At 57.8% G+C, this 23,773-nt stretch overlaps 1 protein-coding gene across 1 annotated transcript in view; it reads right to left on the bottom strand.

The window, feature by feature from the left end:
* Positions 1-23,773, bottom strand: part of LOC112116636 (G protein-coupled receptor kinase 5-like) — a 63,954-nt gene that overhangs the window by 19,068 nt on the left and 21,113 nt on the right. The window contains exon 2 of the mRNA XM_024214259.2: positions 2,260-2,355. Coding sequence (XP_024070027.2) covers positions 2,260-2,355 — 96 coding nt within the window. The remainder of the gene's footprint in view (positions 1-2,259; positions 2,356-23,773) is intronic.

The raw sequence follows: 23,773 nt of genomic DNA on the forward strand, positions 1-23,773 counted from the left end.
GGGGGGGGAGGCGATGCCGGCACACAGGGCCATGTGATGGGCCAGCAGGGGAGTGTGCAGGGGGAACCGATGCCAGACACACAGGGCCGTGCGACAGTAGGGGAGTGTGCGGGGCGGGGTGGGGCGAGGCGATGCCGGGAACACGGGGCCGTGCGATGGCAGGGGAGTGTGCGGGGGGGGGGGGGGGGGGGGGTTGATGCCAGGAATGCGGGGCCGTGCGATGGCGGTGGGGTGTGCGGGGGGTGATACCAGGCATGCAGGATTACCTGCAGATTGCACGTTTGCAAAAAACCGAAGGGGAGAATGATTCCTTCTGCAGCAAACACGGGACAAGCTTCTGCTTCCCAGCTCCAACCTGCACGGTCTCCCCTGGCCCCTCCAGCGCTCCACCCTCCCGGCTCCCAGTGGAGCATCGAGAGCCAGGCTCTGGGCAGCTCTTGGCACGCGCCGGGCCGACTCTCCCGAGAAAGCTGCAGCCCAGCTGTGGGCATCAAGCCTTTGGGACTCCATCATCCCCAGCCCTGAACACCCCCTGCTCATTGTCCCTCCCGAGGCCCTGCATACAGCCCTCGCTCCCACCCTCCCGCGCAGCCCTGCTCCCTCCCGCTTAGGGCCCTACCAAATTCACCATCCATTTTGGGCAATTTCACAGTCATAGGAATTTAAAAATCGTTAATTTCATGATTTCAGCTATTTAAATCTGAAATTTCAGGGTGTTGTAATTGTAGGAGTCCTGACCCAAAAAGGTCACAAGGCTATTGCAGGGGGGGTCACAGTACTGCTACCCTTACTTCTGCGCTGCTGCTGGCGCCTGGCCAACAGCCACCGCTCTCCGGCAGCCCCGCTCTGAGGCAGTGCAGAAGTAAAGGTGGCAAACTGCGACCCCCTAAAATAACCTGGTGACCCCGCTGAAACTCCCTTTTGGGTCAGGACCCCCAATGTGAGAAACACTGGTCTCCCCCGTGAAATCTGTATAAAAGCACACAAAAGACCAGATTTCACTGTCCGTGACATGTTTTTCATGGCCGTGAACCTTCTGTCGCCCTGGTCCTGGAGCACGCCCCCCTCCTCCCCAGAACATGCCCCTTCTCGCACCAACCATTCCCCCTCCACAGCAAGAGCCACACCCCAGCCCCTCCTGAGCCACCCTGCTCAGGTCTCTCAGGTGCCCCGGGGGTGCCAGCTCCTTGGTGCAGGGGACACGTCTCTCTGGGCAGATACGGTGCCCTAGTATATGGCACTGTACCTTGTACGCCGTTACACTGACGCCTGCCCGCCTGCTGCTGCCGCCGCGGGTGGCTGGATGAGCACTGTGCAGCTAATGGCTCCCCAAGACCTAGAGTCACGTGGGACCCTGAGGCCAGCAGGAGACCCAAGGGAAAGGCCTAACCCCCGCTGCAGACGCAGGAAGGGAGCTCTAGGGAGGTGGCACCCCGCTGAGGCTGGCTGTACCCAGGGGGTTGACTCCCTGTGCCCAAATGCAGTTCCCCCTAAGCCCACGCATGTCGCTGGCAGAGGGTGCCCCAACCCCTGCCAGGGAAGGGCCAGGTTAGTCACGGACACTGGTCAGGGACATCTGTGCACCAGGGTGCCCTAGTGGAGAGCCGGGTCTGGGACAAGGTGGGGGCGATGCAGAGTCAGGGAGTGCTGCAGCTGTGTCTCCAGACACGAAGCCCCCCCGGGCCTGCCCCGCGGGAGGTGCCGCTTTCCTCCCACCCGCACTTCTGTCACCCCCCCCCCCCCCCCTCACCCGGGCGAGGGCGGGCGCATGGGGGTAGTGCCTGGCTGCTCGCAGGGGCGCAGGTGTCCCCAGCTGTATGCACAGAGCACACCCTCTCTCCAGCAATAGTTAACAGCCCTGGCCTTGACCCTCTTCCTGCCTCTCTGCCCCACCCTCCTCAGGCTCCCGATAAGCATCTCTCCTCTGCGCTGGCAGGAAATGATCACAGGCTTTGTCGTCAAGCGCAAGAGCCGTAGCATGGAGCTCCCCATAGGCCCCTGGCATTTCCCATTGCTCTCTCTGTACCCATTACCGCGCCACACTGGCTCTCTCAGCCTCTCTGCTGAGCGCAGCTCGGTGTGCCAGCCTGCTCTCCCCGCACGCTCCCCTCCTTCCCCGCCGGCTTGTACCTGCTTCTTCGCAGCAGGCACCCAGGCTCTGCAGCAAGCAGGTTTTGCCAGTTCTTGCAACACAATCCCCGCACACCCCTGCACGAAGCTCGTCTCCGGGGCGCAGCCGGACAGGGGCTCGCCGCTTACCCAGGCCTTTCCGAAGGTCGTCACACTGGCTGATGTGTGGGAATCTGAGGATCTCTTTCCATTTCTTACTCCTCCCTTTCCGCTTCCCTCCACCTCCTGCAAGGGACAGAGAAGGGGGCAGGGGAAGGAGAAATTAATCCGGAGACAACCACCGTTGTCATTAGAGCCTGGACACCGAAGGGAGGGACAGACCCCGAGTGCTCATGCAGGAGGAACAGCACTCATGGCATCAGGACAGTGATGCTTCACCCGCCAGCCAAGGACCTCAACGCATCTTTAATCCAGTCCTCACAACCCCACTGGAGATGTGGGGGAGAATACTCCTCCCCAGGGGAAACTGAGGTGCAGAGAGGGGAAAGGACTTGGCCAAGGTGAGGCTCAGAACTGGGCCCTGAACCCAGCTTCAGACACAGGGGGAGAATGAGAGAGTGCAGATGATGCCCCTTCTCAGCAGTTTCGACAGGACTTTTCCCCCATCAGATCTGCAGTTTTCCCTCCCCGTCTCCCCCTCACTCCCCGCCATTGCTGGAGCATCAGAATTTGGGAGAACGGGATCAACTTTACTCCAAAAGGCCCAGCTCACACCGGGCACCCAGGGCAAGGCAGGGGTGACACAGAATCAGGGAGCGCACGGCCTCCTTTTCACACTGCAGAACAGGGATGATCCAAAGCCGAAGGGAAAGAGACTCCCCGTGACTTCTATGGGGCTTTGGAGCAGGCCTTCGATGTGGAGAGGAGCTTCCTGCTCCCAAGCACAGGGGAGAGCCTGACGGGGCCCTGCAAGGAGCAGCTCCCAGGGCCCATGCCAGTCAATAGGAGACGCGCTCACTCCTGTGCATGGCCTGGCCTCGGGGTGCTTGGCAAGCTGTTAACGGGTTATTCCCCGCCCCACCCAGGCAGGCAGCTACTGTCACCCCGTGCTACAGGCGGGGCAGAGGAGGATTCAGCCCAAGAAGTCACAGCCACCCCCCACCCCCAATGGGTGGAAGGGAAAGGGCCACACTTCTGTGTGTTCACGCACAAGCGGTTGCACTCCCGGCTCCCAGCCCTGACACCAGCCCCGCCATGGTCAATTCGTGCATGGTGCTGAGTGCACCCAGGAGCGGCTGAGCATCGTGGGGAGCACAGCACCTTGCAGGATTCGGCAGGAGAGAGCCCCGGTTTCCAAGCACCCAGCAGCCCCGTTGCAGAGGAGTCAAGTCCCCCAGCCGGCCAAGCTCTGCACAGCCTGGCCTCCAGCGACTGAACGCGCTGTCCCTCTCCGCTCTGCTGTGTCTGAATGCACTGACCAGTGACTTGCTTTCCCCCCATAGCTACCGGCAGCACGGTAATACACGCACGTTTGGCTCTTCCCCTTCCAGCAGCACTAATATCGCAGTGCAAACCGTACCCTGACTGCAGGTCTGGGCAGGAGAAGCCAGTTCTGACGGCGGCGACCTGGCAGGCAGGCTGCAACATGGGTTTTCTCCACAGGAGCTGAGCCTAGAAGCCAGAGGGGGTTTGCGCTTCCTCCAAGAACAATGCCGCACTAGCTTGCTAATAACCATCTGGTTTCCTTATCGCTCAGGCTGGTTTATTGTTCCACACACCATTCCCTGCCGGCTGGGACTTGCTGGCTGCTATCTGCCCTCATCTGCGCGCAGAGGATGCAGGCCTGACTCTGAAGGAATGAGCTCATGGCCTGGCATGCTTCCCCAAGGGACAGACAACCTGCCCAGCCTCCCTGGCAGCTGCCTGTCCGCCACAAGCCATGCGTTCCTCACCCCTCTGGCATCCCCTCTCTGTCCAAGTCCTGCAGGTCAAGCAGTGGCTCTGGAGAGGAGTACAGGGACCCTGGGAGTATATTCAGTGGGGAGTGGTGGTCTTTTCATTCTACGAATGTACAGCCCCTAGCACAGTAGGACAGAGACTCCCTGGTGCAAATAAATAGTAAGTCTCCAAGATCCAGAGCAGAGCTCTCAACCTGCCAGGGAGCGACATGCACAAACGATCCATCCAGGGAGTGTAAAGTGCTGGGAGATCCCTTCCTACAGTGTCAAGGCAGTGGCACTGCAACATCTGTTGTTGGGAATTCCTGACATTTAAAATAACAGAAGGGAGGGGGAGTGTGTGTGGGGGGGGACACCGCAGGGAACGCTGCGGGATCACCCCAAGTGGGGGAGGGGGGAGAACCCTGCAGAGACATTCCTAAGAGATGTTCCCAGCCTGATGCAACACCCAGCAGGCCCCAGCAGAGTGCACCCACATTCATCATGGGGCCCTCCTCGGCAGGGAGAAGCAGCATTTTGGATTTGTTCGTTATGGAGTGACTGGACGGCGTGCCCAGGGCAGCGGCCCAGTCCCATCCTGTCATGGGGTTCCCACAGCTACGGCAGCAGGCCCAGGTCCTGCACACACCAGGCTGCTTCATCCCAAAGAAGTCAGTAGGTGGCAGTGCCACCACAGCCTGCGGCACCAGTCTGGGCCTCCCACCCCTGACACACCCAGGCTGGGTCCAAGAGGAAGGGAGGCCAGGGCTGCAGAACAGCACAGACGAGCTGGCCGGGGCAGGCACCTGCAGCAGGTTGGTTTAACCCACCCAGGCATTTTACCAGCAGCTCCTGGGCTTTCCCGGGGTAGCTGCCCAGCCACAGGGCAGCCACAGCGCGCGCGGGCGTCCTGCTCACTCCACGCCTGGCTCTCCGACATGTACAAAGGCTGGAGAGCGGAGCCTCGCAACAGCAGGCAAGTAGCTACCATGGCCCCACCTCACTTTGCTACTAGTGCGCCCATGATACTGCATCCTCCTCCGCTCCCACCAGCAGCACAGCCATGAGGATGGGCCTGCTGGGTGCTCCTTCTCAGGAGGGCAGCCAAGCCCGGCCTCACCCCTGCCGCCAGGGAGAGCGAGCGAGCAAGGAGCAGCTGTTGGGAGTTCCCAACCCGCAGTGCTCCTTGCAGGATCCTGGCCTGAGACGCCCGCCCCAGACAGAGCAGCCACCCGCAGAGCTGCGCCTGTGAGACTCCAATGCTATCGCCCGACGGCTCCCAGGCCCAACTACTGGCTGCAGACACAGAGCAGGTACCTTGGAACTTGCCTTCGGAGCCTGAGAGCATCAGGGACTGGTGACCTGAACGGTATTGCATACCACTACCCAGAAAGGGCTTGCTCTCCCACTCTGCCCTGCACAGGGCTGGCACATCCAATGCCTAGAGCGCCAGCTGGCATGTGGCCTTTGGGAGGGGGTGTCCTTTGTACAGGTACGGCATGGCCCTGCCCCGCCAGCAGGCCTCATCCTGCCCTCGACAGCTCCAAGGGGGCTCAAACACCATGGCCCAGTCAGTCCTTGGCCTTGCCACTGAGTCTGCAAACCAGGGGTGGGTCAATGCCAGCTGTGACATCAACAGGAAGGACTAGACCAAGAACCCATCCCTCCACGCTCACTTCACACCTGGGCCCCGCACAGCTAGGAGAGGACAGCTCCCAGCCCACCCCCTCCACCCTCCACCCCAGGAAAAAAGCTGGGTGGGGAAAAAAAAAAAAAATTAAACAAAAAAAAAAAAAAAAAAAAAAAAAACCAACAACAACCCTGCAAGTTTTCCAGAAATTTTGCAAAAAATTCCCCGCCCCCACTCTGCCACTCTGCTCACAAGCCAGTTCGTGGTTACAATTGACAAAAAACGGGAACCAAGGCAAACTCCGAGAAGCGGGGAAGGGAATGAGCTTTGGGGAGCCTTCAGGGTCACTGAAGGGTTTCTAGGGACTCTTTCTTTCCATGGGCACGCACACATGCCCTTCACTTATGAAGTAATCCCAGTGGGGATCTGACATCAGCATTCATTCCAGTTGCTCAGGGCTGGGGGTCAGCCAATAACAATCACCACCGTTGACCAGCTGCCATCTAAAAAGGTCCCGTTACGTCAAACTGAGCCAACAGGAAGCCAGGACCCCACTACAATGCTGCTTGACAGAATCCCGGGGTCCCGTCTGCAGACTCCTGGCCAAAGGCCCCTGAGGGCCCATGTTTCACCAAGTCCTCTAGGGAGTTGGTCCGGCAGAACTTCCTGCCGTAATCAATTCACTTCCTCATGCATGAATAGGCCAAACGTCAGAGAGCTGGAACTGGGCAGCAGAGCAGTCCCAGGCCCGGCAGTAAATACGATGCAGGAATTACACCAGCTTCTGCCACTACGCTAATTCACCTCTCTCCGTTCCCAGCCAACAGGGCTGTACCTGGTAGACACACCGTCTGGAAAAAGAGTCCCTATCTCTCTGCTCCAATGTGGTTTCAGGAACTGGGGAAAACAGTGGACTCCACAGCTTCCCAGTTAGCATTTGCGGTGTGCTGAAGAGTTCATCCTTCAGCCCTGGGATACTGAGGGAACTCATCAGTTTTCCACCAAAGAGGGAAATCAAAAGGAGCAAAGCCATCTGTGATGGGAAGTGCAGGGCAGCTGCTAGGGGCAGTTTTATCCCACTCAGCTTTTAATGCAGCTTATCGGGACATTATTCCCCTCGCGGATACACACAGCAACTTAGTTATTAGCGGAGGTAAACCAAGAGACAGCCAGGCAGCAAACCAGGGCAACAGGGATAGCGCAGAGTGCCAGAAGGGGACACTGGAGCAGGACTTTGCTGTTCCACTAAATAGGGACAGGAACAAAGTAGCTTCGCTGAACCAACCAAACCAAAAACTAACAAATACCCCCAGCCTTTCCTGGGCAGTCATCCGACCCATTATTTCTAAAGCCTCTTTCTACAGCCTCCGGAAAAGCGATCCCAGCTGGTCCCGTGGAGCTGACCCCACGCCAGGGCACCGCGCCATGCTCTGCAACAGGTGGCGAGCAGCATGCAGGATACAGATGGTTTGCAAGAGTCCTGGTCCCATCCTGGGCACGGAGGGTCGGGGATGGAGAGGAGGGACAAGGCCCCGCTTGCTGTCTGGCTGGAGACGCTCACTCACGCTCTGCTTCTGGGATCAGCAGTCGGGTGCTGGCTGCCAGGAGGATGGTCTCTAATTTGGAAGGGGCGAGGAGCCTGCAGGTGGCTTCTGTTGAGTGTTTAGCACTGGGGGTGGGGGTGTCAGCTGGAGACAGATTCCCAGGCAGCTGCATTCCAAGGACAACTGTGACTAGCCGGGCCGGAACTCTCCCATGAGCAGGAGAAGCCACTTTCAGATCAGTAACATCCTTGTTGGCTTGATCAAGGGCTTCCCCGAGGAGCCCTTCTGAGTGCGCCACAAGGCGGGTCTCCTCCCTGCTGCAGCACACATGCAGCCAGACCAGCTGCCTGGTGGATTCCAGGCAGAGCATTCTGGCCCGGGGAGACTGGCTCTGCAAGTGCAGCTGGGAGCCTAGTGCCAGGGCAAAGACTTCACACCTCAGTTCATGCTGCAGGGGGCCAGCCACCCTGGGCACTGGTCTCACTCACATCAGCAGGACACTGCATCTCCCCTCAGTCCTGCTTAAAAGGACAGCGTCACTCAGTGCTAATGCCACCTGCACCCTTCTGGTGGCAGCCAGATGGAGCAGGGGCCCCAGGGGAGCCACTAGCAGACCAGATCAGCTTCCATGACCCTCACCAGCACAGACCTGGCACCAGCTTGGCCAGCTGCCTCCTTTCGGCAAAGAAGAGCTTCCCGCTGGGACTTGCTGTTGGTACCAGCCTCCCCGGGGGAAGGCCTAGTAAGTCCTGCACGTGGAGAAAGCGCGACAGGGAACACGGGGGCTTTTTGGAGGAGCCCTCACATGCTCTGTCCCCGGCTGGTACAAGTAGCTGCCCCACAGCGGTCCAAGGAGCTGGATCCTACACCCAGCCATCGGCTCTTTGAATTGCAACCATGCTGTGCAAAGCCTGGGGGGACGGGGGGAGATGTGCTGCAAGGGCACAGGACACTGTTAGCAATGGCCCTGCGCTAGCCTTTGCCAGCACTGCCAGTTATTAGGCTGCTGCTAAAACTCAGACAAGGAGGGTTCAGCTGTCCAGGCCAGAGACCCAAGGAAGAGAGAAGTCGCCTTTTGCTTTACCCCTGCAGGGTTCTTAGAAACCTCCTTGCAGCCAGGGGGCTCCTGCTCCCTCTGCCCCTCTCTGCTGCCCTTCGGACATCTGGCTAAGGAGAAGACACGCTATGCTAGGCTAGCCTGCTGCTTTCAGCCTGCTCCTTACAGCCAAGGTCTCAGCCAGCTGCTGAGAGCTTCCCAGGGCCGGGCACCCTGTCGGCCAGCACTGGGACCCCAGCCCTGTCTGTCACGGACACGGGCGGCACCACGGATACCCTCCCAGGCGCCACGAGCCTTCTGGGGCCGGACCAGACCCATGGTGGAATTCCAAGGGCCTGTAAATGCCACTGCTCCAATGTTGCTGTGTACATGACGGTTGCCGGGGCGAAGAGCAGCTGATTTGCTGTCAAGTGGTTGCATGGCAATTAGTGCTCCTTAATATGGAATCCCTTGATCACGCAGTCCATGTGACCCAGCAACTGGCTTCCTGTTCCCCATAGAGCACTAACCACTGGCCTCCAGAGGGCCTGAGGCCACAACGGATTTCCCCAGCAACCCGGGTGTCTGAACTCTGCTCAGCCAAGGCAGGGAGCCTGGGGGCCACACAGGGGTGCGTAACGCTGTGCAGCCAGGTGGGGACAGACCCAGAGGTGCAGCCCAGAGACATGCCAAGCCCCACCTTACCAGCAGGGGTTTTCCAGAGCCCCCAGAACTTCCCCTGGAGCCAATGGGAGACATGCCTGCTCCTCACCTGGGAGCACGAGGCCCAGGCCGCTCCTCCAGTGCCCGCTGCCAACAGCAAGGCTACACCTCCCCACAATGCCCCCGTTCCACTGATGCGCCAAGCAGAGGGAAGGACTGCAGCACACCTGCCTGAAACCGAAGGGGGAATTTTCCTGCCCAGCCCCTCCCCGGCTGGCACAACGCCGCTGAAGAAGCTGTTTAATATGGATTATTAAAGTGACGAGGCCTTGGATGACCTGGGCTGACTGCCTACTTTCCCGTGTGGATTTATTTCTTTATCTTCTTTTATAGACTTCTGTGAGCTAATAATTCTCTAGCCAGGCTGCCTCAGAATACAAACTCAGCAGGAAAGGGCCGGTGTTCCCCTCCAAACAAGACAAGGCATTCTCTTCTTCCTTAACTATTATGGTCGCGCCTAACAGCCCCAGCTGCGATCGGGGCCCCATTGTGTTAGGGGCTGCACAGACACACTGTAAGAGAAGCAAAAGAAATTTGCTGCTAGTTTCAGGTTATTGTATGTCACTGGAAATGCAGGCGTTGTGTGCGCACACCAAGATACAATACATCAGCAGGATTCTGCTCCCAAACAGCTTTTTGGTGGCGTGTCAGCAGCTGCTTAAGAAAATGGGAATCACTGTCCAGAGGAAACCGGACAGACAACACAGACAGAACACGTTGTTTACTATACGACCGCGTGGCCAAAGAACAAAGATGCTATTCCCATGACCAGGCCAAGCCAGGCGAAGCAACATAGATGGCAAGGAGACTTAAGAACAGCAGGTACGTGACAACCGAGCACGACCCTCGAGCACAACCCGGGCATGGCTCTTAAGAAGAGCCTATGAGCTAAACAAGAACTCTGTGCTGAGTAGCAGGAATCAAAGGAGGGACAAGGCAGTGCCCTTCTCAGTTGTACCGAGGGAGAGGGCACCAACCCCAAATTCTCCCCCTTACTCCTAACCCCCGAGGACAGTGGTCCCCAACCTTTTTCGTCTGGCGGGTGCCAGACGACGAGCCACGGAGGACCGTGGCGGCGGACAGGCATCTGCCGAAATGCCGCCGACAAGCGGCAACATCAATAGGCATCGCCGCCGAAATGCCGCCGAGAAGCAGCGTCATCCAGAGGCGTCGCCGCCAAAATGCAGCCGAAAATCGGTGGCATTTCAGCGGCGATGCCTCTGGATGACGCTGCTTCTCGGCGGCATTTTGGCGGATGCTCGTCCGCCGGCCAGTATGCGGGCGCCCTTGGACGCCCCAGCGGGCGCCATGGCACCCACGGGCACCGCGTTGGGGACCCCTGCCCTAGGAGTTAAGAAGTTACAGGTCAATAAATCAAAGCACTGGCTGTTTTGTTTCCAGTTCCTAGGCCAGTGGGATCAAATTTTGGCCAGCCACAAGGTCATGTTGGCAGCCCGAGGACCACCCTTAATTAGCACAAAGGAGACCAACGCCAAAGTCACAGCCGTCAATGCCACTTCCCAGCCGAAGCACTGCAAGCTGGGACTTGTAGGCTGCTCCACTGCATTACAGACCAGGGCAGGTTGCATAGCTCCATGGCCGTTGTTTGCCCAGGAGACGGCAGCCACTCTCAAAGGGAATGAGACGCTGAAAGGTGCTCGCTGCTAGAAGGGGCCTGGGACTCCTGGAGGCTGCTGGCAAATGCCATGTAACAATAAGCCAGGGAAGCAGGCGCCGCTGAGGACTGAAGCCCCTTTCCCCTCACTGGCTCACAAGGCCAGTAAACCCCACACTGTGTCACATAGAAGAGTGGGACAAATGCTGTTCCAGCTCCTATCCAAAGAGTGGCAGCGGCACGGGCTTTTCAGACTCTGCTCCCTAGCACCAAAGGAAGACATAGAGCTGCTTGCTAGGAAGGCTCCTCCAGCTAGTAAGGGGAAGAGCCTGGGGCCCGCGGGTCACTGCCACTGGCTTCTGATCTCCAGGCTAACCCTGGGGGGGGGGGGGCTGCCATGCTCAGAGCTGAGTGGACACGCCTGGATGGTGCCTGGATCAGCCTTGCGTGCACAGTCAAGCACCTCCAGGACGGGATACCACGCTGTGCACCGAGAGCAGCGCCTGGGGATGGGCTTTCTGGCGTGGCGGAGGGCTTGGGGGCTAGGCAGAACAGCTGCCAAGCAAACCCGCTGCTGCTGCCTGGCCCAGCCAAGTGAGCAGGGTCCCAGGGCACAGCAAAGCCACCCAAACACTGGGTCATTAGCATGGGGAGAGGGCCACCCGTTCCCCAACATGCCACGTCACTTCACCTCCTCAATCCAAGCAGGGACGATTCCCATTGTCCCTAAATTCCCTGATGGAGGCAGCCCAGGGCGAAACCAGAACCCAGTAGCTTGTCCCATCCATCACGGAGCAGCTCCTAGAGCCAAAGGCCTGCCCCATCCCCAAACCTGAACTTCCCTGCTGCCAGGGGAGCCTCTGACGCCTTGTTCTGCCCTCACTGACTAAAAAGAGCAATGGATACCTGTCTGCCAGAGGCCACGCTTCCCACCTGCCCCGCACCCGGCTCCCAACGAGGACTCTGCCTGTTCCACATCACCCTGCAGATGTTTGGGTTCGCAGCGATAAAGCCTGTCCCATTAGCTGAGCTGGCTCTAAACACCACAGGCAGCCCCCCACTTGCTGGAATTTCTGCTTGGAATGGCTGAGGATGGCTCAAAGTCCTGCACAGGGTTTGTTCCCTCACAAGCTCACCCCCCTCATATTCACGCTGTGCCCCCCCGCACAAACGCAAGCGGCCGAGGGGGTGCCAAGCAGAACCAAGAGCCAGCGGGCACTGCTCAGGCAGCACGGACGCCCGCCTCAGTTTCCCTGCACTCTGTGGGGGCAGTTACCCATGTCCCTGAGGGCTTGGGACCCCAGCCTCCTTGTCTGAAGCCATGGACAAAGCGGGGGTCCCAAGCTCTCAGGGACGTGGGTAACTGTCCCCACAGAGTGCATGTTTGCAAACACACACTTCAGCCTCACGGCATGAGAAGGTGGCCCTGGGCCTCTGTTCCGCGGGAGACTCTCACGCCGGGAGAGGCCAAAGGGCCGTGGTCCTTCTCTGCCCCCCTTATGAACAGGAGCCGGCTCCCGCTCCCCCATGCCACGGCCGCCCATCGCAAGGTGTGTCCCCAGGGCAGCTCTCCTGATCTCTCGTTTAGCACATGGCATAGGGACGGCTCACGCACTGGCACAGAGCTCCCCAACTCGGACGCCTGGGGATGCACAATGCTGTGTGGTGTCCTGCGGGATCTCAGCCCAGTTCCTAATGCCACGGGCACCGCATCTCACAGACAAGCCCGTTGTGGTGATCCTCATCGCTGCAGGCTCAGCAGAGACACCAAGGAGCCAACAGCCCGTGGGGATACTCCTCCCCGGAGGGATCTCTGGCAGGGAGGTGTGGACGCAGCCTGTGGGAGGGAGGCTCCTCTCCCCAGAGCAGCCAGCCAGTCGCCACTCACTCACGCCCATCACTTAGCCCACCAGGACCCTTCCACTTCATAGGCAAGGTCTCCGCAGCTCCCCTCCTCCTCAGCTCCACCCTTCTCCCCCTGCACAGCCTGGTAGCGCTAGCTCCGTGTACAGCCTCCCACTCGGCATGAATAATCCACTCCTAGCTTAACGTGCCAGATTGGGGGGGGGGGTAGGCGTCCCGGGTCCAGGCCCCTGCAAGTTACTCACCAGAGCTTCCATTTCCTCCTTCACGTCCCCTCCCCTCCCAGCTCCCTCCTCTGCAGCCGAGGGGCAGCCCTGGCAGGAGGCAGCGGCTCCCCACTCACTGAGACAGATGAAAAGGAAATCTGCACAGCAAGGATGGGGGGGGGGGTGCAGCCTCTAGTCCCTTCACCATCACGGGGCCACAGAGGCCGGAGATGGGGGAACCGGCCTCCTAGGCACCCACTTTGGCTCCAATGCCTATCGGCCCACGAGTGTGTTTCTTTACTGCACTTAGCTTTACCCAGCAGCTCTGGACGGAGGTGCTAAGTGGAGACCCCAACTCGCCTGGAGTCATGCGGGCGCCCAGCTCTGCAGCTGCTCCTCAGCAGAGGCTCTCCATGGACTGAATTTCCCAGGGCGATGGGACACTGTTGGTACGAATGGGATCGCTGGTCCCAGGCCCAGGCTCCGGCTCCTGGCAGCCTTGGGTCACCTCCAACAGGGAGGCAGAGCGAATCACACCCTGCAAGGGGGAACACAGACAGCCCAGAACTCCAAATGTGAGCCGCGACCAGGGCGTGCCTGCAGAAGGGAGACCTGGCGGGAGAGAACTAAGAACCCCCCACCACATTTATTAAAATCTCATAATATTGGGGCCCGGAACCATGATTTTTTAACGGTCAGGGTTGCGGATATTGAACCAATCTCTCAGCCTTGCACAAAGATTCAGAATTTTAGTACCAGGGTAGGACTACACCAGAACGGCTCGGCTGTAGCATCGACACTTCCTCCATCCACAGGAGGGGGGTTCCCATCTGCATAGTTAACCCACCTCTCCAAGAGGCAGTAGCGAGATGGATGGAAGAATTCTTCCATTGACCTTGCTGTGCTACACTGGGGCTTAGGTTGGCTTAACTACATTACCCCGGCACACATTTCTTCACAGCCCCGAGCGACGTAGCTAGACCCATCTCATTTTTAAGTGCAGACCTGGCCTAAAGCTGAGGGATTGCTCAGACAAGAGGTTTCCGATTCGGGCAATAATCAGGAGAGGGAAATGATCCCTAAAGCATTTGTGTCTGAAATTCATTAATGATGGGAAAGAGCTTTGACTTGAGACCCCTAACTGGTCTCTCTACTGGCTTTAGCCAACAGGACTGGAACAGCCCCAAGCCAACGGCAGAGTCAGCTAGTAGCTAGTCTGACGTCCAGACGTGGGCGCCCAACACAGAGGCTGGGAGTGGAGTTGTCATTGGTTAATAGGCTCTTTAACGCCAAGTGGCTTTTATGGAGCGAGTCCCCGTTTTATTTATTCCAGACCACTCGGCAGCACCTGAGCAGGACTCAGCCTGAAGCAGAGAGGCTCCAAAATTCAGCAAGTCAAGCCTAGCTCCTATCACACAGGGCAATATTAACAAGAAGCACCATGGCTGTGAATTCTGGCCTGTGGCTTTCAGCTCTGGTTATCTACCCCGTGGGCGCGGAGGTGGCTTTTCTTTAATTCGAGACAGCAAAGAGCTTTGCGTTTGCTGGTTCTTGGAGAGATTTCTCCCTCTTTCACTCCGCACAGGAATTGAAACCTCCAGCCCATTCCTCCCCTGTGTTTTAATCAAGCTCGATAACAATCTTATGAAGTGCTAGTCGTACTTCATTTCGGTCGTCAGCACTAAGCCACGATAAGAATGTAGACGTCTGGAGTTCTAATAAAATTAGATTCTTCCATGTGTTTTACATTGATTTTAAATGGAAAGGGCGGCCAGTGCCAGGCTTTGCCAAGCTGTCGCTGTTTCCTCCTCTTTCCCTTCACTTTTATTTGCATTTGAATTTTGCATGGTTGTTGAAAGGTGCCAGGTTGACCTTCCCCTCTGGCCCGTTCAGCCCTCAGCCACCTCCAAGGCCCTGTCGTCACTGCTAAACAAGAGTGTTTTTACCGGAGATAGTAAAACGAGGCAAGGTCAGCACTATCCCCCACCTGGGATTGGCCTCACCTAGTTTGCCTCTCAGTAAAACCAAAGCGCCTTGTCGTCCCTGTGTTCGGACCTCGGGATACCGCTTGCACTAGTTAGCTACCCTGATGTCAAAGACATTACTTTATGTATTTATTTATTTTTAGCAGGGAAGACACGGCCTTAGACTGAGGGCCCCACTTAGTGCTACTAGCAAATGGATCGACACTCCGCCACATTTCACCAGGAATCCACTGAGTGGCTCAGAAGCTAGTTAAAAACAAAACACCCCACATGCCATATTTCAGCCACTGCTGCTCCAGGCTGGGTTCAGACCACCAGCCAAGGGGACAGTCTCATCCTCTCCTCTTACCAACAGAGACATTCTGATCGAGCTGGGCAGTGACCCAGGCTGGCTGTGCCTGCTGCGAGAAGAGGCAGCGGCAAACCAAGATAATGGAGAACCGTCCATTTTTAAACTTTATAATGAAAAACCCACAAATTTGGCAGGAACATAAATAATATGAAGTAACATCAAATGCTCGTTTAGGAGAATAATAAACTGTAAATTACCATCACAATCAGAGAAATTTGTCAACGCTACGCTGTGCCACGCCCACGAGGGAATGAACTCCTCCCCTCTCCGGCTGCAAAGTCCAGCTTCATCCCTGCTGTGCGGCGGCGCTCCGTCCGTTCGCTGCTACGCTGGCCACCCTTCTTTCCAACAGGTCGACCCGCGAATGACAGCTCCTCGCCTGGAGTGCCACCCCGTACCCCCGTCCACATCCCAAAAGTCAACCTCACCAGCCATACGCTCTGTGCCCTTCACAGTCCAGCTCCCTCAGCAAATCCTCTCTTCACCGCAGTGCCAACTCTCCACCTCCTTCTTCATGAGCCACTTTCCAACGGCTCCCTCTAGGTGGATCCCGAGGCCCCTGCCCGGCTCCCGCTGGCCTCTCCCTGCCCAGCACAGCTGCAGGCCCTACCATTGTATCTCTAGGTGCTAGGGCCACAACGCTGGACCAGAACAAGACTCAGTTCAAGAGCGTCTGAGCACTAGGGCCAGCAAGGGTCACACCAAAGTAGCCCTGGAGATCAGGGCCCTGTTGTGCTGGGCCCTGCACAGACAGTCAGAGACCGACCCTGGCCCAAAGAGCTCACAGCCTAAACAGATGGGGCAGACACAGGCTGGGCGGAGGGTTATTACTACCCCTTATTTCAGATGGGAACGAGGCACAGAGACATTAAGTGACTTGCCCAAGGTCAAACAGGAAGTCTGTGGCAGCGGCAGGGCTTGAGCCGAGTTCTCCCAAGCCCCAGCCCAGTGGGTTGGCCACCCAGCCACCATCTCACCTTGGAAGCAAGTGGAGGGTCAGTCCCTCTGCTTGACTCCAATACAAAGGCACAGAAGCGAGATGCTGAGAGGGGATTGGAAGGTTTGTGTAAGAGTGAGACACCATCCCCCTGACCAGCTATGGAGGAGGGGCAGTGCAGGGGAGCAAGTACCCCACTCAGCCAAGTGCAAGGGAGGGGGGACCATATCCAGCACTTACATGCAGCCCTGGGGGCCCTGGAAAGCTGCTAGGGAGCCCCTTGAGGGAGTCCCCCCAGCTTCAGTCTCATGCTACAGAAGGCTGCATTTCCCCGGTGAGCAATGATGTCTCTCTCCCCTCTCCTGCACAGAGGGGCCAGGCAGCTCGGTTACACCTGCGAAGCACTAGGAAATGCTTGGACGAGATCCACTGGGCCATCACGAAGCAGAATGGAGCTTGCTGCTGCCTTGCCAAAGGTTAAAAGCAGCCTCCCCATCCCCCTGCACTGCTCATTCCAGTTCCCTCGAAATATTTACATAAGCATTAGCGAATGGATGTAAGCCAATAACCCCCTTGCTTTAACCCTGGCATTTCTCCCCACACTCTACTCCTGCTCACCTCTCTGGGTAGGAGCGAGCAGAGGCGCCTTTCTCAGAGACATGCTCTGGCTGCTGGGCAGGAATCACTGGGTGAAACTCTCTGGCCCTTGCGCTGCAGGAGGGCAGCCTGGATCCCAATGCTCCCTTCTGGCCTTAGAGCCTATGTAGTAGGAACACACACACGCCCCTCTTCCCAAGTGACAGGTCTCAGTGCTTCCCAGGTCCCTTGCACGCTAAGCCTGCAAACTCAGAGCCCTGGAACCTTTGAGGGGAGCACAGAGCCGCTCTCTGCCACTGCCAGCCAGTGAGGAGCCCCTTGCACAGCCCAGCCCCTTTGCAGGAGAACCAGCACTCAGCCACACGGGGGGGCTGTTACAGGACAATATTTGGAAGCCGCTTTCTGGATATAAAGTAGACGGCAATGGGGATTGCATGCCAGCCCCTCCCTGAGGTCTGACATATCGAACCCCAGGCCCAGCCCAGGTCACACACCAAACTCGGGCATCACCTGCAAAGGCAGGGAACCTGACGCAAGCCAGACTGGGGAGGGCAAGCGAACCAAATCCAGACACACCTCAGAGCTCCTGTGCTCCCAGCCCACCCTGCAGTACTCAGGGGCTCCGACTGGGACCCCCGTATTTCACTGCCTGAGGGCTGGCTCTCCATACGGGTCATCCATGCCCCATGCGTGGCAGGCTGGGCTAGTTAGAGTGCGGTTAACGGCAGGCACTGTCCTATCAGCTGGAAGGCAGCCAGGATTCTTGCTGGGTCCTTTGGCCCGTGAAAGGGAAACATGGTAAAGTCAGCCTGACGTGCCAGTATACAATCGACACAGGTTGTTAACCCATCCCTCCCTGCAGCAGTGAGCGTGATGCCCTGCCTGCTCCAAACACACGCCTCCTGGAAATACAGCTCCACTCCCAGAGCAGTAGCCTGCCCTGAATCACAGCCTGCACAAACTGGTAGTCACGTACCCAGGGCCCTGGGCGACCTCTTTCACTTACCCCCAGCTCAGATGTGAGGGGAGGGCTTAGGGGCAAACTAACGCCTCGGGGGGAGGGGCGTAAGGAATCTACTGGGCCAGCACACCCCAGTCAGACCCAGCAGGCAGGTCTGCTCAGCTTCTGGGCCAGAAGCTCCATAAGCTAGGATAAGGCATCTCATGTTAGCCCCAGAGATGGCTCCGTGCTCTCGGATACCAACCGTGGGAGAGCCAGGGTGGGTCAGGCCTGAGAGACCCCACCCTGCAGAGCATTGCTAATGGGCTGTGGTCATAGCAAATGTACATACTTAGCACAGAACACTGAGCAGGGGCACCAAGCCAAGTCTCCCCCACTCCCACAGCACCAGCCCACATCCCCCCTCTGCACACACACCCCACAGCACCTGGCTGAGTCCCCCACCCAGATGAGCCCGCACGCAAGCCATGGCATCAGGCAGAGACACCCTCCCCCAACACACACACACACACACACACACACACACACACACACACACACACTGCCCCTAGCACCAGCCCCACCACGGTACTGGTCTAGATCCCACCCACGCACCAGTCACTGGGACAGCCTTCACCAAACCCCTTGGCATCAGACCCCACACTCAACCTACACCCTGGCACCCAGCCCAGTGTCTCCAGCCCCTGAGCTGCCCCTCCTGACCCACACAGAGCGGGTCCTGCCCCACCCTGTGCCATGGCTGGCCCCCCTGACTGGCAGACACGGCACTGGGGCAGGCTGCACTGCACTATGCTCCTTGATGTTATTTTTAGCACCTGCAGGCAGGGTGTGTGTTTACAAACGGAAATGCACTATCACCTACCGAACACAGCGCTGGCCTCGACAGGCCACATGCCGAGCCAGCCGGGACACAGTCAGAGGGTGGCAGAGTTTGGGGACTGGGTTTAACTGCGTTCCGGAGTCCTTCAGGCAATGATCTCACACTTTCCATTCGTCCCAACCGCCTTCCAGATCGCAGCGAGATCTCCCCACCCACCCCGAGTTCCACATCTGCCCTCGCCATGTCTCTCCCGCCCCCTCAGCGCTCCCGGGGGAGAAAGACTCACTCGCTCTTTCATTCAAGCTGCTCCGCATCAGCACTGGGCCCATGTCCCGGTGCAGAGCGAGAATCCCCAGTGTGTGTATGCGAGAAGGCAGCAAAGTTTAGGGAGTGCAAGCCACAAAGCCACATTACTCATCTTCTCCCACCCCGGCCCCTAGCTGTTAGCCCGAGGGAAGCCAACATCTCCTTAGAAGGCCTGCACTGGAAGGGGGACTCCGGGATACAGCAACAAGAGCTAGAAGAAGGAATCAACCCGCGCCCTGGCCACAGCCTCTGCCTGCACAGCTCTGACAAGCTTCTCAAGTGAGTCAACCCTCCAGCCGGCAGAGTCTGTAACCCATTAGCAAGTCCATGTCGACTAATTGGTTTGCCACAGAACAGGAGGACAAGCCCAGTCACTTTCGCACAACGTCGGCCGGGATCCCTGTTCTCCTTTCCCGAGGAGGACCCAGCACACAGACAGCAACCAGGTTCAGGGCTTCCTGACACACTCCCTACACAGAAAGCTGGGAACCTCGCCCCCCAGCAGCTGGCCAGATGTGTACTGCATGGGAGCCCAACGAGAGCAGGGTTTCTGGAGAGATTCCCAACATGCAGCCTGGTTTAAATCAGGTCAGAAGTACTAAGGCAGCCCTGCTGTGGGTCCCAGCTGAGCCAGCACACTGAGTGGTGCAAACAGAAAGAGCCCAGGGTGGTGAGCAGAACCTCCCCAGGCCGCATTATTTGACCTGAACCAGGCCTACTAAAACACACGCCTGCCTGGAGCGTCTCCCCTGCTGCCCACATCCCCCACTTAGAACTGTGGAGCCCAGGGGGGTCACGGGTGGGAACTGGTTGTGTCTTAATGTAGGCACAACAGGCCCAGCTACTATGGTGGGTGCCGTACAAGAGACTGTAATAAATCAATCCACCCCAGCATGACTCCCGAAGGCTTTCTGGAGTCCTCCTTAAACACGTGAGCCCCTACATACACTCTGGCTTTGCAACCCCCACGTCCAGCCCTCCTCAGAACCCCCCAGTGCGGCACCCTCAGGCACAGCCTCTTGTGAGCTAGCTGAGTACGCCTGCTCAGCTGCAAACCCCTGGCACGTCCCAAAAGGAGGATCTACCCAGCCTAGCAAGAACAAGCTCCTGTGGCACCACAGGTGCTGCTTGGCAAGGCCAGCTTGCACGAGCCTATCACAAGTCTCACAATATTTTGGGCTTCTCTTGAAGCCCCCGCTCCTGGAGTCATGGGAGGAGGCCAGAACCTCAGCTGTCACTAACGCATGCGAGTTTCCCACCCTCCTGGTTGTGGAGATCCACAAATCTGGAGCACCTGGGGTGGCAAAGCAGCCTGCTTTCCCTCAGGCATGCTGGGAACCAGAGGAGCCCAGGCTTGGCTACGCTGGGGGGCAGCAAAGGTGGTCAGGCCCAGCTGCGGCACTGTCGCTTGGGGGTGGGGTGAAGTTTTGATTAAAAGCATTGAAGAGAGAACTACAATCCTCTGAGGAAGGGGCCTCGCTGTGCTGCCTATGGGATGTGGGAGGAATTCGGAGTCATGCTCAAATATCAGACAGACTGGAGGGATGGGGGTCGGGGGGCAGATTCAAGCCAGTCTCTGGACAGGTCATTAGTACAGCTAAATACAATTACAGAGGAGCCCAGGTTTCACTTGGCCATAGAGAAACTGCTCACCCCCCCTCACCCCAGGTGATACAGCAGGTCAGAGAAAGACATGGGAATTGAACCCAGGAGTCCTGACCCACAAGGTTGTTCTCCATCTTCTGAGCAGGAACATCACCGCACGTGTCTCCGGCACCTTCACACCCCAATGCACTTTACAGGCTGCCTGTCAGCGGAGAGAGCTCCACGCAGCTGCCTCTCCCCGCTTCCCCAGGGGCCCTGGAATGCAGCAGACACCCCAAAGCCAGAGGCTCCCGGACCACCAGAGCACCACAGTGGGCGGGAGCTGGGTTTGCACTGGCGCTTTAATCCCTAATCTAGAACAAACCCTGGGACCCTGGCCATTCCCCAGCCTGGGATCTCCCTGGACACTTTTACAGCCCTTATCGCTGTAGTCACTGAGTATCTCACACTCATTCCTGCAGCTGAGGCTCCCAGCCCCGGGAGGCAGGGAAGGGTTATCATCTGTTTTCCAGATAAGGAGCTGAGTCATAGGAGAGATTAAGGGTCACAGCACAGCAGAGTCGGAAATAGCACTCAGCTCTCTGTCGAGTGCAATAACCACTAGCCCATCCTACCTAGCCCATAGCTACGGGGCATGAGAGGCCAGGAGACACAGGCAGTTCAGTCTCAGGGTCTGCCCTGGTTTTCCTTGCCTTAACAAGGAATTGCATTCCCTGTTAGACACACACACCAGCTACATGTAGCCAGGAGACACAGCGCGACCTGAGCTTCCGCTTGGTTTGATTTTGGGGCAGGCAGAGGGAGACTAGAGAGCAGAGAGATGGCCAGACAAGCTGGGGCTTTCCCCGCTGCTCAGGCTGGCCACCCATTAGGTTTATGCCATTGTTGTCCAGTTTCTAAAGCATTAACTAGTTTGTAGCTCACTTCGGGCTTACAGCAGCCCCGTGCTTTGGAATGGGTCTGTCCCCAGCGAGACTCCACGCGGAATCGGGCAAGGCTGAGAGAAAGCCAGGGACGCACAGAGCCTCAGAATCAGAGTCAAGGGCTGGCAACATGCAGCCCCGACATCTACCCTGCCTCTGACAGAACCGCTAGTCCTGCTTCTTCCCCGTCCTAGAGGGGAACATCTCCCCTCCACACAGGGAGCTGGATCGAGTATGGATCTGGCCTCTTTGTTCCCTACCCATGAAGAGCAGGTGCATCTCTGGAACCCTGCAGGCTGGAGACTGCCCGGGCAGGACATCAACTGTCCCTCCTCAAAGATTCCTTCCCCCAGAACCTTTGCCCAGTCGCTGTGCACGGCTAGCAGCAGACCAAGCCCTTAGATAACATCACACTGTGCATTTGCCATCTCCTGTCCTGGGGCAGAGGAGGGCCAGCGCCCCAGGGGAAAGGGCTGTCCTGAATGGCTTGTAATCTAGGACACTGAAAGGTAGTGCATTCATTCAGGACTGATAAAAGCAAAACACTGCACCCCTTAGCTTGTGGAATTCATTGCCACAAGACACTGAAGCCAAGAGCTCAGTAGGATTAGAGAGTGTTGGACACTGACATAGGGGATCTGGCTAAGAAACAATCTTCGAGAGGAGATCGGGTGAAGCCAGAGTCTGACCATCTTTAGGAAATATTGCAAGGCCTTCCTTTAGAGAAAGCCTTTCCAGCATAACAATGACACCTAGCTCTTCTATAGCTTTCCATCAGTACAGCAAAACGTGCGCCACAATCTTGTGCATTTATCCTCACAAGCCCCTGAGTTAGAGAAGTGCAGGTGAGGAAACTGAAGCACAGAGACTTGCCCAGGATCACCCAAAAGGCCAGTGCAGAGCTGGGAATGGAACCCAGGGCTCCTCACCCAGAGGCCAGATCCCTACATCCTGTACCACATGGTCTCTTCTCTTTGCAAACTCCCCATCCCTCCATGTGGCCCATCTGACACCAGGAGGGTCTGGAGCAACCACCCAGTGCCAGGACGGCTCTGGAGACAGCTGCCTCTGCTGGTAGGATCTACTCAGGGCAGCGGAGCACAAGACTGAGGGGATGAGGGGAGGTGGGATCAGCCACTGAGGCCCAAGGAGAACTGCAGCCAGGAGATCTCCATCCTAGCTTATACCTTTCCACCAAGATGTATGAGAGAGACCCACTTCCCTGCATCTTAGCAGCTGGCCTCAGCTCCTCTGTGCTCCGTAAACACTGCCAGGCACGTGAGAGCCCTCCGCTAGCTAGCACACACCTCGCAGGCACAACAAAACGCAGCCCAGACAGCAATGATAGGATCTACCGGGGGGTGGGGGGGGGGGGGGGGGGGGGGGGAAGGTGGGGCTGGGGGAGGGAGCCAGCCCCACATGTCAATAAATGTTCCTTACATGAAGTTTTATTTCTTTCCTGTTAGGGGAAGGACGTGGTTATGACAGAATCTTGGAGGAGGAGGGCAGAGTAATGGCCCAAAGGAAATTATGCACATTCAGAGCTTGGAATTAGCTTTCCCAGCCAAGACTAAGTCCGGCTGTGCCAAAGCAATACCCCAGGGGCCAGGGAAGCCGGAGCTGTGGCAGCCCGATCCCAGTGCCACTCTGTGCGCCAGACCAGGGGAAAGATCATTTGGGTCCCACCAGAGGGAGTCTGGTGCCCAGGGTGCAATGGGAAAGAAAGGTCTTGTCCGCAATGCGAGGGGGCTGTAGACAAGCTGAGCCCTCCCCGCGCAGGTCTGCAGATCGCTAGGGAAGGTCTGTTCTCGACCACGGGGAAGCCTGTCATCAGTCACAGTCTGGTGAGAGCTGGGTAGTCCCACGGAGCACATTCCCTTCAGCCGCTGCAAACCCAGTGAGCGACTTCGCTGCTTTGACATCACACACTACAGGCGAGACATTTAGCGCCGGGCATTTTCCTTTAGGCTGTTCTGAGGGTAGGTTGCTGCTTTACCTGGGCAGGTGTGGCAGTTCCCAGCAGCAGAGGGCTGCTCAGTCTGACACACCACCCCCTGAAGCAGCTGACAACAAAGGCTCCCCTTCATTAGAAACCGCTGTAGCACTTGAATGATGCCGGCTCCAGAGGGCTGGAGGAAGCGTTCCTCTATCCACACCAGGCAGGGGGAAGGAGGAAGGAATGCCCGGATATGCCCCCTTAGAACTTGCCTGCCCCAGCACGTGGGACGTGCAAATCTGCCACACAATGCTGCTTGCACGCCAAGCCCTGTGTTACCACGAGCACTGCCAAAGCCTCTGCGCAGAGGGGTTGCTTGTGTGCGCACAACGCCTGCTGGCCGTGCAGCATCCCGCCGTTTGCTAAGATCTCACCGCGGGCGCTGGTGAAACAGAGGCGAGTTCAGGCAGGTTTCCTTAGCTTGCCCCATTGGCCTGTCTGTGCCGCAGCCTACGTGGCTTTCCTGTGACACCCCCCCCATCTCACTGCCACTCCCTGCACACCAGGGCCACAGCAGCAGCCGCTGTGCAGCAGGTCCACAGGGGTGACTTCAGGACATTGTGCTCCGCTCCGAGCTCCCAACCGCCCACCAGGAGCCGGCAAGGGCCTGGATGACTGATGTGCATTACCCAGCTCAGAGCACACGCTCTGCTCTCAGAAAGGACTC

This window comes from Terrapene carolina, unplaced genomic scaffold, assembly GCF_002925995.2.
Source record: "Terrapene carolina triunguis isolate 2854851 unplaced genomic scaffold, T_m_triunguis-2.0 Scaffold53, whole genome shotgun sequence".
In the NCBI taxonomy this organism is placed as follows: Eukaryota; Metazoa; Chordata; order Testudines; family Emydidae; genus Terrapene; species Terrapene triunguis.